Source organism: Podarcis pityusensis (genome assembly GCF_964106645.2).
Source record: "Podarcis pityusensis genome assembly, chromosome: 10".
In the NCBI taxonomy this organism is placed as follows: domain Eukaryota; kingdom Metazoa; phylum Chordata; class Lepidosauria; order Squamata; family Lacertidae; genus Podarcis; species Podarcis pityusensis.
In genome coordinates, this window is record NC_138035.1 from 24,189,306 (window position 1) to 24,202,931 (window position 13,626).

The 13,626-nt window shown below is 43.2% G+C and overlaps 1 protein-coding gene across 4 annotated transcripts in view; it reads right to left on the reverse strand.

Annotated features, from left to right (window-relative positions):
• HIPK2 (homeodomain interacting protein kinase 2) overlaps positions 1–13,626 on the reverse strand; it is a 180,862-nt gene that overhangs the window by 115,939 nt on the left and 51,297 nt on the right. For all 4 annotated transcript variants that reach the window (XM_081023949.1, XM_081023950.1, XM_081023951.1 and 1 more), the window contains exon 2: positions 2,487–3,579. In XM_081023949.1, coding sequence (XP_080880075.1) covers positions 2,487–3,579 — 1,093 coding nt within the window. The remainder of the gene's footprint in view (positions 1–2,486; positions 3,580–13,626) is intronic.

Here is a 13,626-nt window from a genome sequence, read left to right on the forward strand (position 1 = left end):
TATACATAAGATGTTAATCACAATCCGTATCCTGTATCTATCCTGTTGTTTCTTGAGAAACACTGCATTTTGATGCATTCTCCCTCCAAAAGCTTCGATCCAAACTCAGAAAAAGAACCAACTTGCTGCACATTAAGCTGGCAATGCGGAGACATCCTTAGTCTGTCACAAACGCGGCACAAAAATGTGAATGGCTAATTTTAAGCAAGTCCTGGTGCAGTCCCTTACAGGCAAGCTACATCTGAGTACAGTAACCTGAGAGGGCAAAAAGTTCACGTTCATAACATGCCACGTAGTACAGGGACATTTGAGTCGTGACCCTTTCCCTTGGCAGTGGCCAAACAGTGACAGAGGAGGTGGCGGGGAAAGCTTGTTCCTACACCACCAGATGATTGCCCTGCCTTGTCCTCCCTGCTCTAATTACACCATCTTGACGGCCAGAATGGGCTAGCAATGAGGCATCAAGCATTCATGCCACAGTGGAGCGCCTGTTAATTAAAATACTTAGGGTGAATGCTAAGGCTCATTGAATGCCAGCCAGCCTCTCTATTGGTGGGAACAAACTTCAAGTGATGCAAAGAGTCTGTCTGCGATGGTTAATATTCAATGGTCCTTCCTCACCGCCAAGCAAACTACATGCGGTATTGATATTGAAGCTGCAGAGACAAATCCATCCTTGGAAGTTCATGCCTTTTGCCACTTCAGAATCAAGATTACCATTTTCTCCAAGACTCTGTCAAGCAGGGATTTAAGTATCTCAAGCTACATCATATATATATATATATGAATGACCATTCTCTCATCTAACAGGATCGGTTGTTGGGAAGTTTCATTTTTTTAATCACAGTCATTTGCAGTTTATGTTTTCCTAATACTACCCCATCCATCTTCCTAATGGCCTGGCAACAAAAACCAGTGTAAAACAAATTATTTTGTTTTCAATTTTTTTCAGCGTTGCAAATTGCCTCTCGCCTAAAGGTATCTATCTCTGGCAGAGAATGGAGCGTTGTTTCACCAGAACCCCCTTACACTCCCCTCCACTGCCACCCTCAGAGGCAGCAATATTAATTTTCCTCATGACTTTGTCAGAAACCCCCTACTGTGGCAACTCACCCCAGCTCCTTTTCTTCTTCCCCATAAAGGGAGAAGGATTAGTTAAACTGAGCCTGATGATCTGAAAACTGGCTGCCTTCACACATCATTTCAAAATCCAAGACACAGTAACCATTATGCATTTCCCAGACACATTACAAAACACTCCCTTCCTCTCAGAAAACCAAACACTTCCACCCTTTTCATTTCTGTTGCCTATGGATGCCCATCCCAGGTCTATATGGATACCTGGGCTGGCTCTGCAGCATCACAAGTAATGCAGTAGCAAAATGCTCCAATTATCGTGGATTCTCTCTCTCCCCCCATCCCATCCCAGCCAGCAAATTAAAAGCCTTAAAGCTTTCGTGTATTTGTAGCAAAAACATGTCTGCCCTAAAGGATAGGACTGTTGAATGTTTTATTTAATAAACCTTTTCTAAGAAAAGAAAGCAGCCTTGTTGTTTTCTCCTTCTCAGAACAAAAGGACATACAGATAAAAATCAGCTGCTGCAATGCTACACTGTCAAACTTCCACATTCTGGAAATTAACTCTTCTCCAGCCCTGATTAGGTTCCCCCCTCTAGTGTCTGAAATCTGCATTTTAAGAGACAAGGAGAAGCAGCGGTGCTGATCCTCTGTGCATCCTGTAAAGGAGTCTTTCCTAAGTGCCAAATGTTACCTGCATTTTTACAGGCAAAACATCTGTTGCATTTAACATACGAGCCACACTGGCAACTCGCAGAGCGTATTTTGATCAAATCCATCAGCATAAGGAATCACGTCAATAAAGAATTATGTCGCTGATTACCTCCAATAGCGTAACCATGTAAAGTCTACTGCAGCAAAAATAACAGAAAGCCCTTGACATGCAAAATATTATCGCGGTAGGAGCCTGCAAAACATCACGTGACAAGAAACATCTTGACATAAGGCAACAGGAAGGGGACTTGCAGTAGGATCCAACATTCTTATTATCTGCATTATCATAGGAGAGCATGCTAGACAATGGAGCTAATGGCCAGCTCTGACACGCTATAGTGCCACGCTCGCAGGTGGCAAGAAAGTAGTATTGCATCTACCAAGTCAGTGGTATCAGGTGACTCAAAGGGCCAATAGGTTTCGTCCTGATCTTGGGTCATCGGGCTGAGTTCAGTGCTTTCTATAGTATCACAGCAAATGCCTTTATGGAATAGAATCACAGCCATACAATTGCAGAATTCGAAGGGATCCCAAGGGCCATCTAGTCCAACCCCCTGCAATGCAGGAGTCCTGCACACAGCCATCCCTGGCTGGGCTCAAACCACCAACCTTCTGGTTAACAGCCAGACGCGCTGACCTATTGCGCCACAGGCTCTACTTAATCCTGATGTTTTTATTTGACTCAGGTCACTTACCTGTAGTATCTGGACTGAAGGTAAGTCGAGCACACAGCCTTTGACACATGACTCGCAGAACCAAAGTCGATGACCTTGACCCTGTATGGCTGCCGAGATGGATCCACCAGCATGATGTTCTCTGGCTTGAGGTCTGCATGAATCAAGCCCAGGCTTTTCAATTTCATTAGGGCCGTGGCTACCTGCTGCAGAATTGGTCGGATGTATTTAAGGGGCAATGGGCTGAACTTGTTTTGCTTTAAGAAATCATAAAGGTTTTGTTCCAACATTTCAAAGACCAGGCAGGTGTGGTTCTTGTGCTGGAAACATTCATAGGCTCGAACAAAGTTGTAATCATCTGCGCTTTCCGTGCTTAACCGGGCCAGGATGCTCACTTCAATTTGACCTTGCCGGGCATAAGATGGATGGTTTTTAAGGATCTTGATGGCCACAATTTCATTGGTGCCACGTTTCCAGCATTTGACCACTTGCCCAAAGGTTCCGCGGCCCAGAAATTCCAACACTTCGTACGTGTTGGTCATGGAACAAAGCACTTCATGTTGCACCAGCTGGTAATCCCCTTCACTGTTGGAGCCACTGTTTTTGGATGTGGCCGTGGATGTGGTTGTGGTGGCTACCGTAGCCCCACTGGCATTGTTCTGAATCATTGGTGGGTGCTCTTCGATAATCTGCACGCTGCTTGTGTTCTCAATTTCCTCACTCTTGCGCTTAAGTCCACATTTTTGGTAGGTGTCCAAAAGGCTCACAGTGCTTCGACGCATCAGGTTGTGTGGTCCACCTAACGCTTGCCCAGATACTGCAACCACACCGGAGGTGCTGTTGGCGGATGTCACCACAATGTGCCCCGTGCTGGCTGGGAAGATGATGGTCTGTTCGTAAGGGATGCTGGGGTTGGGGATCTGGAGAGGGGCGTTGATAGCAGCGGCGGCTTGAGAGGACTGCACGTTCTTGCTCTGACTGTAGACTTTGCTATGTGTGCCGTACCCAGTCATATCCCAGTTAGAACTTGGTTCCACTTTCAGTTTCTTCACGCTACAGAAGGCACTTGATTGAAGGGTGTGAGGGGAGAAAACTTGCACATGTGAGGCCATACCTGCACCGCAACACAAGAAGAAAACAAAAGTGTTAAAACAGTTAGCCGTAACAATACTTATAGGTCACTCTTACACCCATGGCATTCAAGAAAACATACAAGAGTTTTAAAACATCAAAAAACAACACAATGTTTAGCAAAAGTCCACAAATATATAAGCTTTTTAATGGTGAGAATCATTTAAGATTATTTATTTATTTCATAAAAAATTATACCCGGCTTGCTTGCAAAAAAAATATTCAGAGTGGTTTACAAAAGTTTCTTAAGACAAGTGTTCCAGAAAGTGGGTGACACAACTGAGAAGACCCCGTGGCATGTTATATTTGTTTTCAGCTGAAAACAGGGTGAAAGTAAAGCTTTTCTACTACCTAGTAGTGTAAGCCAATGCTTCTCATAAGACAGCCTACCTGCATTGAAAGCTACAAAATGTTAATCTGTGCAGAAGGACAACAATTGTTAAATTAAGGATTCCTGTAAAGGTGTCTCTGTACACAAACAGGAAGAATGAACAAGAATAATGATTTGATTAAGCGTAAGGACCAAGCTAGATGAGACATCAGAGAATCATGACTGTATCATTTCTCTATTATTATTATTATTATTATTATTATTATTTATTTGATTCCATACCCACCCTTCACTATAAGGCCCCAGGATGGGTTACAGCTATTAAAAAATATAATATTAAATTTAAAACATATTAAAGTCCAGAGAAAAAGGTGGCTCCTAAAATATATACCATATATTTCTGTGTATAAGACTATATTTTCCCCCAATTTTTTTAAATTTAAAATTGGGGGTCATCTTATACATGGGATATTTAAAATATTTATTTCTTAATTTGGGGCTCAAAAAATAGGGGTCGTCTTATACATGGGGGTGTCTTATAGACGGAAAAATACGGTATATATCAAATCTGCAGCAATGTGAAGAGAGGGGTTTAACTCTTCCTTTGGGGCATTTCCTGGACATAAATCCCTCCCTCCCCCCAAAAACAGCCACTTGCCCCATTAGGGAAAACATGGGTTAGAAGGCATAGGTCATGCAACTGGCCTCATCATCCCAATTACATGAGAATTCAGGAGTCATACAACTGATGTAACCTGGTTTTGGTTGACTTCACTCAAAGCTGTCTGAGCAGAATTGTCAATACTAGCAGTCAGTAATTGGAAAAGATGGGTAAAGAGGAATATTAGTTACAGAAAACTGTGCTAGGTAATTTGCTAGGCCTGGGTACTGCTGGGACAATTCAACACAAATTTCTGACAGAAAGCATCTTCCATATCAGATATGAAGCTAGCAGATGCTTCCACTGGCAAGTCTGTACATTCTTACTGTTCAAGAAAAACAGGGAGAGGGGCAGTTTCACTCCTATATATGATGATTTCTCCAGAGTGCTGCTCTATTTGTGGCCAGCTTCCTGAGCAGTAAATTGGCGCTGTATTCGAAAGTTCAACAGCACTACGTACTGTGTATGTATACCAGCCTCCACCACACAGAGCCCAACAGACATTTTGTACTACAGTTCCCATCAGCCCCAGCTAGCACACTCATGCTCGCTGGGGCTTATGGGAATTGTAGTTCAAAATGTCTAGAGGACAGCAGGTTGTGGAAGGCTGCCCTCTGCTTTTAAATAAAAAAGTGAATGACGTCTTTTGAGAATTCACTTGTTAGGCATAATAATATAACTATGACAAATGTTCTTAAAACACACAACTTTGCTACAAGTTATCTATAAACATACCGAAAATTGGACCATTTTGACCTTTATGAATGCACGTACAAACACACACAAAATGTCTTGCCATTCTCTAAATGAAAATTGAAATCACCCCTGATGGTTGGCCCAACATAGAAAATGTGTTGAACAAAGAAAGTCACACTGAAAATACACAATAAGCTAGACTTCCTCCGAATTTGCATAGTTCACTGGCATGTAACTAATGTAATCTGCATATCATTGTTATTTATCTGACAGATGCCACACAACATTCATTCTACACTCTTATTCTGAGGACTGTCACCCTTAAACAGGAAAATATTCTTTCAGCTATTGAAAAATCTTGATTGAGGGCTTAAGAGGTGGTGAGTTCACACGCACAAGTATGTTCCTCACCTATCAAGTGATTTGCTTGCATGTGTCAATCAACCATCCCTACTCAAAACACCACAAAGAAATCTTTGTGATCATCTGACATCACCCCAAACAAAATACGTTTAAGTTTAGGTAGTCCCTACATTCAAAGTGGGTCATCAAGTTGTAATTTATTAATTGCTAGAATGCCTCCATTTATGCCCGACCCTTGTAACTGATAAGACACACATCAGTGTACATGCATGTAAGAAAAACCATGGAAAAATTAAATAATGTGACTTCTGGGTTTTCTTTATTTTGCTCCTCCCCACTGCACCCTGGATCCTTTAGGTCATGGGTAGGCAAACTAAGGCCCGGGGGCCGGATCTGGCCCAATTGCCTTCTAAATCTGGCCCGTGGACGGTCCGGGAATCAGCGTGTTTTTACATGAGTAGAATGTGTCCTTTTATTTAAAATGCATCTCTGGGTTATTTGTGGGGCCTGCCTGGTGTTTTTACATGAGTAGAATGTGTCCTTTTATTTAAAATGCACCTCTGGGTTATTTGTGGGGCATAGAAATTTGTTTGTCGTCCCCCCCATATAGTCCTGCCCCCCCCCCACAAGGTCTGAGGGACAATGGACCGGCCCCTGCTGAAAAAGTTTGCTGACCCCTGCTTTAGGTGTTGTTTCCTACTGATTTCTAACACCTTAAAGCTAGGGCTTAATTCAAACTGGTCTGGTCCATGCATAAAGAATGTGGAAAGCAGTTTACAAGATTGAACACAGAGCTGTGGAACACGTTTAAGAATGGGCCAAGGTTCAGTGGAAGAGCAGATACTTTGCATGCAGAAGTTTCCGTCTCTGGCACCTCCAGTTAAAAAAGGCTGGCACAGCCGGTTATGAGGAAAACTCCTCTCTACCTGAGGAGCTGGAGAGCTGCTGCCCATCAGAGCAGACAGCAGTGAGTTAGGCGGACAACTGGTCTGACCTGGTACAGTGAGGCAACTTCCTTTGTGAAGCAATGAACATGTTTGTAAGAGTTTATTCTGCTAGAAGGCAGAGTAGATGAAATCTGAAAGTGAAGGGGAAAGCAATAGGTGTTATTTGGAGAATTGTGTCACCTGAACGGAGCTGGGGGGGGGGGAATCAAATACCCTGCCTCCCTAGGAACTGCATTAAAGATTTTATCAAAACAGAACTGTCATTTACTAGTGGTCCCCAACCTTTTATGGGCCTGAAAGCATATTTGAAAATCTGGGGAACTTTTATGGGAACCACAAAATGCACATTTCACAGATGAAAAATGTGATTGCAAACTTCCTTCCCAAAACAACAAAACAACCTACACCCTAAAAAAGTCAACCCCCACAAACAACAAAAACTCATTGTAGAATTCCAAAACCTTACAAACCTCTCCCAAACAAATGAAAAAAGAAACTTCTAAAAACCACCCAAAAATCCCTTCTAATTAAACAAAAAACTGGAAGGGGCAGGGAGTTGTGGGTGTACTAAGGGTATTGTGATGCCATTGGAGGTCCCAGCAATAGCCCAATCCTTTCTGTTTTGCTTTTCCCTATTTGCATGTTTAAAATTGCCAAGCTTGGTATAGTGAAAATCAGGAGTATGGAGGCTGATAAAATTCAAACTGAAATTGAGAGGAAACCCAATTTAAATTCTTTATAGATGGTAGATGATACCACAGGAATTGAATAATCTTTTAAAACGAAATCCTGCTGTGATTGATGCTAATATTTTACAATGATGAGTGGGGTTGCCAAATAATTTTTATAAATACTGGGATCCGGTTACTGAAAGCAATTCATGAAATAACAGATCATAGGTTTGGAAAATGGTGGAAAGTGATTCAAAATGTCAACAGGATTTAAGGTGTCAACACCAATAAATATTTTCTGTTACGCAACTAAAAGCTAAAAACGTGTGAATGTCATACATCGGAAGTTTAACAAGAGTGCCACTGCAGAGAGAGCATCTGTAGTTAAAAATCTGGCAAATAGGGAAAAAACAAATCATAGTCACTCAGAAAAGAGACAATATATGATTTAACTATGCTTACAGAAATGTGCTGCAAGATTGCAACTTAACTAGAATAATAATTAAGGAACAATTAAATTCATTCATTTAAGTACAGACAAGCACATGGAGAGGGTTACATTCCAGAGGTGGCGTGTAAAGCCAAATTTGTGTATAGTCAAAACTGGGTGCAATAGCAGGTGGGATTGCCAAAGTCCCCTGCCCCAAGGCCTGCCTTCTTTCCACCCCCTTTTAATTATTATTTTTAATTGCCAAGCACATAAAGCTGAATGTGCACAAGTTAAATGTGCGCAAGTTGTAAGTTACCTGTAGATACTGTATTATGTGAAGAACTGCTTTTTCAGTCCTGAACCTCCTATCAATCAACTTCATTGGGATCCCATATTTCCAGAGCACAAAAAAGAGAGAGAGAAATCTCCCTTCTCTCCACCCAGCCCCATTCACTTCTTCTACCACATTGCAGACCACGCCTGCCGTACAACGTGATACCTTCAAACATCCACAGATCATACAAAGGTACAGCTTTGGAGAACGTATGAAGCAAATGACACAAGTTAAATTAATGTTAAAGTGCACTCAGAATAGCTTTGTCAGGCAGATTTGTTGCAATGCAGAAATGCCTTCTGGCAACTGAGAAGTAGTAACGATACTGCGCTCATATTTTATCTCCGATGTCTCGACTTCAAAACCCTAGCAGAGGTCACATGCAATTCCCATTTTCTCTCCATAAGAGTCCCTGGATGAGGTCAGCTAGGGGTGTCAGATCCAAATTAAGGTGCATTTGCAAAGCAAGGTAGTCAACTCAAGACAAAAATAGCTGGTGATGCCATATGTGCTGGAAATGAAAACCTTTGCCCGCTCTTCATGTGGCTATCTTACACAAAGCTTGACACTAACTCTGCATTCCCCTTGACTAGTTCTTCTGTTTTGCAAATGACTTCAGGTCCATTTTTAGGTACTTAAGAGGATTCTGAGCCCAGGCCCACAACACAAATTTGCATAAATGTTTAGAGTGCCTCTGGGCAATTTAAGATGGCGAGTGCCTGGGGAGACTCACTGGCAGCGTACTTGGCAAGTCACCCACATACCCTGGAAGCAAAATGCCACCCCCGAGTCTTTTACTAAAAGCAGGGAGAAAGGGTAGGAAATATTGTGGGACAATGCAAAAGACTCAGGTTTTGGGTCTCCTGGGCCACCAGCAGGTCAGGCTCTCGTTACCTAAACTGCTTTCTAGTCAATACCAGGTTTTCAGTTTTTAAAAGAGGACAAGGAAAGAAATAACACACCACTCTTTCAGTATACTGTAGTGAAATCTGGTCCCATTACTGCAAAATCTGCAATAGCAAAGGGAGGAATTCAACATCTCACTAAGGTGGCTGTCCAGACAGGGCAAATATTTTGGCTTGGCAGATGAAATCCCCCCTCCCCAATTTCTCCCCTTGTTCTGCTCCAAGGATTCTCCAGCCCCCCACAAGCCAAATGGGGAGCAGGGGCATGCAGGGGAAGGAGATGGGTGAAAGCTCTGATGCACAAGCAGTAATCTTTGCACTGGCATGCCTCCTTAGTTGAACTCCACCCACAGTCTTTTACTACCACTTTAGATTTTAAAAATCAAATCAGCTTAAGAATAACTTCCTGAACCATGGTAACTAGACATCAGGCTTGTGGGATATACCTTTTTCTTTCTTTTCTTTTGCTAGAACCCTGAAGTCCACCAGAAAGGACCAAGTGCAGAATATTGTCTCAGTTGGGCGACAGTTTTCAGCACTCTTAACCAACTTCAATTCCCAGGGGAATCATTTTCTGGTTTGCCTCAGGCAGCAAAATGTCTTGAGCTGGCCCTGCCCCCAAGTTTTCCTTTTAGTAGGGGAAATCTTTTCAGCAGTTGCTATTATTAAGACAATTGTGAGCCAGAAACTTCCGCTCATCTACTTCAAATTTTCCAGAGATCTGGCAGTGATCCTGATTGACCTTCTACTCAACTCTGTTCTAGAACACTATGGCCTGAGGAACCCTGCTCTTCTTCAGAAGATTCTAAGGAGATCTCAATGAAAAGATCAATAATGGCGGAACAACTTCCCTGAAAGACAGTTTGCCCATCATCGCCAAACACTCACAGTTTATCTTGGTCAGCACTGATGGAAGCAGCCCTGAGTGAATTTACAATGCATCTTCGGCCACATTCACACAATACTTTTAAAGGGTAATGATACCACTTTACAACAAGACTGACTCCCCGCAAAGAATTCTGGGAGCTGTAGTTGGGCTAATGGTGCTGAGAGTTGTTAGGAGGTCCCATTCCCCTTTAAAAGGTAAAGGGACCCCTGACCATTAGGTCCAGTCGTGACCGACTCTGGGGTTGCACGCTCATCTCGCTCTATAAGCCAAGGGAGCCAGCGTTTGTCCGCAGACAGCTTCCAGGTCATGTGGCCAGCATGACTAAGCCGCTTCTGGCGAACCAGAGCAGCGCACAGAATGCCGTTTACCTTCCCGCCGGAGCGGTACCTATTTATCTACTTGAACTTTGACGTGCTTTCGAACTGCTAGGTTGGCAGGAGCAGGGACCGAGCAACAGCCCGTTGCGGGGATTCGAACCGCCGACCTTCTGATCTGCAAGTCCTAGGCTCTGTGGTTTAACCCACAACGCCACCTGCGTCCCTTCCCATTCCCCTTACAGAGCTACAATTTCCAGAGTTCTCTGTGAAATGGGATTTGTTGTTAAACCACTCTTGAAACTGTCACTCTGTGAGGGGGATGGGGTCTCCTAACAACTCTCAGCACCCAATTCCAATTCCCAGATTTTTTTGGTGGGGGGAGCCATGACTGTTTCAAGTTGTTTCATAGCGTGTTCAATGTATGGCATGAATGTAGCTTTAGAATGAACCCGCCAGGGATCTGCTGCAAATCTGTTGGGTTTTATCGGCAGATAAATCTGTGTGGAAAGGGTTTCCTGAGGGGCCAAGGTTTAATTTGCAATGCCATGGTTAAACCCTTAGTCAGTGAAACAGAATCCCAGGACTCATAAATTCATGAGGCGAGAGAAGCTAGCCAAACTGCCCCTATGTCTAATTGCCCCTTATGCCTTCAGTCACTTGGGGGAAAGAGGTTAAATCACCCTAAGTCTCGCTCCCTTCTCTGCAGGTTTTCTCCCCTGCTATTTCCCCCTGGCTAGCTTATGAACGGACTTGACTGTTGTCCTACCCGTAATGGCATCCTTTTACACATCCAAGTTTCCTAGCAGTGGAGGAAGGGTACTCATCACCATGACAACAGAGCCTTTCCTCCTGGTCCTCTTGCTGTCTCTCCTAGTTACCCTTGTCTGCGGCTCTACTGATGGGGGAACCAGGACACTATCAATGGCTGTTGTGGGCGAGGACGCAACCTTCATGCCTCAGCTGGCATGAAGAGACCATAGCAGAAAGATCCCCAGTCCTGTCCAAATATAGCCCTGTATATGAGAGAAAAGGTATTCCTCATACACTCAACAGACAATGGTGAAGAGAAGTTCCTGGTCTAGGCCAGAGACCATACAGGAAATAAACAGAAGGCCTCCAGTGATAAGATCCTATTCCCTTCCACAACTCTATACTTACCTTTTAACAACTCTCTTTGCCAACTTCATAATGCTTTTTGAACTCAGGGTTGTTGTTGTTGAAAAAGTAGTTTGGTAGCTTAGAGATGGAAGAAACGTCTAGAATGCTAAATGCGGGGTGAGAAACCGGAACATGCATGGGAAAAGGGAACTACATGAAGCAACTCACGATGTATGAAGGAGAAAATATTGTTAAATAAAGATAAGAATGTCACCATGCATGTTAGATTTCTGTCAATTAAATATTTTATAGCAATTAACCTGGTTTATAAATAAGTAACATCTCTTCCTTCTCTCACCACCCCGGGGATAAAAAGGACAATGTGCTGAGCTGGCAGCCTCTCGGAAATTTTAAGAGCAAGCATAACCTTGACTTGTTTCCAACATTCAAAAGAAAGGGGGAAACAGTGACCAAGGCTAGATAAATACTTCAGGAGCGAAACACAGAAACAATAACAAGGCATTCACAGAACAGCTGAAGTAGCCTCCAAGCTAGAGTGTGTTTGTGTCCCATATGCCCACTTCCATTCCTCCACAACAACACACAATCCTGGTACCAAGGAAGCCCATCGAGAGAATGCATGCCACCTTCTAACAAGCCTTTAGATCCCTATGTCCTGCACCGTTTCAAAACTGTAACAGAAATAAAAGACTCAATTAAGCAAATACACACCTTTCAGTTAATTCATAACTGCTGGGACCAAGGAAAGGCCCTTTGGAATAAGCATTCTGGGTTGCTGATGTGTAAACTGCCAACCCATTAAGTGTGCCGATTTATTCCAGAGTTCCCAAATTTAAACTCACCTAGATTATGCAGCTAGGGCCAATTCCTTCTTAGGGAGAATGGGAGGAAAAAGAACCCTCTGTGTGCTTTTAACCTGCTATGCAAAAGCCTTTGTGTATTCCAGTACAAAGGACAGTGTGAGTAAACCCTGCTTAGTGTAATTTCCTAGCAAGCTGATGGAATCCAGTATATATATATATATATACATATATTAAAGCGGGGGGGACGGGACCGGGACCTCTGAAGTTCCAGTGACTCAGATACCAGTTTCCCCTCCCTTTCCCCCTGACTTTCCACAGGGTGATGATGTTGCAGTAATGGATTTTAGCATGAGGCATATGGTGAGCTCAGAGAACTGCAGAAATATTACTCAACTTGTCATCCAGGACACAAACATCATATCTGGCTAAGGCTGCAATCATGATTTCTCTTCCCACTGGAAGAGAGTCATAGTTCCCTTTCTGGCATTAACCTTTCTGAGCTTGATGTACATTCCCAACCACCCCCGTTCCGACAGCCCCTCAGTATTTCTCCAATAATAAATAATAAAGGACTCCTGGTGCTACGCAGACACAACAGAGGAACAATTTTGCCCATCAGGTGGCCACTTTGGTTCCAGGCTTTCCCAGACATCATCAATACAATTTTTTTTTTATTTTTAAGCACACCTACGGTCATGATCCAGATTGCACACACAATGGGGGAAGAGTGCAAATGATGGTATGCTATCTGTTGAACCTTGACTCTTGGATTTAGACTCCACAGGACAGGTAACGGAACAGGTTTACTATGCAGGGTCAGACAGAGCTCCTTGGCAGAGCTACAAACACAGGCCTGCAGCAGAGTTTATGCTGGGCTAGGGGAAGGGTCTCGCTTTGGAGCTTCTCATAGGCATCTGGTTGGCCACTGTGAGAATAGGATCCTGGACTAAGATGGACCACTTGCCTGATCAAGCAGAGTTCTTCTTATGAAGAAAGGGGAGGGGAAATATGAGGCTGTGTTGCACTTAGGGAACAAGGCAGTTAATTGCTGTGCCTGAATACTGTACAACATATGACAGAAGTCAGGAGAGTGGGTGGGGAACAAGGCTGGAAAGGAAAGGCGATTCAAGAAAATCCTCCTCCATGAGCTTTGCTGTGTGGCAAAGGGGACTTGAATTCTGAGGCTAAATGAAGCAGAGAGATGAGGATTTCCTATGCTGGAAATACTTTTCCTTTCCAGATTGGTGTGGAGTGGAGTTCTGGATTGTGTTACCCATTTTTTAATATTCACTTATTTTATTTAAAGTAAAGAAGGGGTTAGGTGAAAAAGAGAGGATTTAAGAACCCCCAAAGGATTTAAGATCCTATGGTCTGCTCTTGATAACGTAGACCACGTTTAAGAGATATCAGTCTTGTATTTGTGTCAGCCTTAAAGTGGCCCTAAGCAAACTACAGTGTCTTATCCTCTGTCTCTGCAACACGAGCAATAATAATATTGCAGAGGAAGTAGGGCGATTTCATTTCAAATCATGCAAAGCTCAACTGCCTGTGGTCCATTCACCAT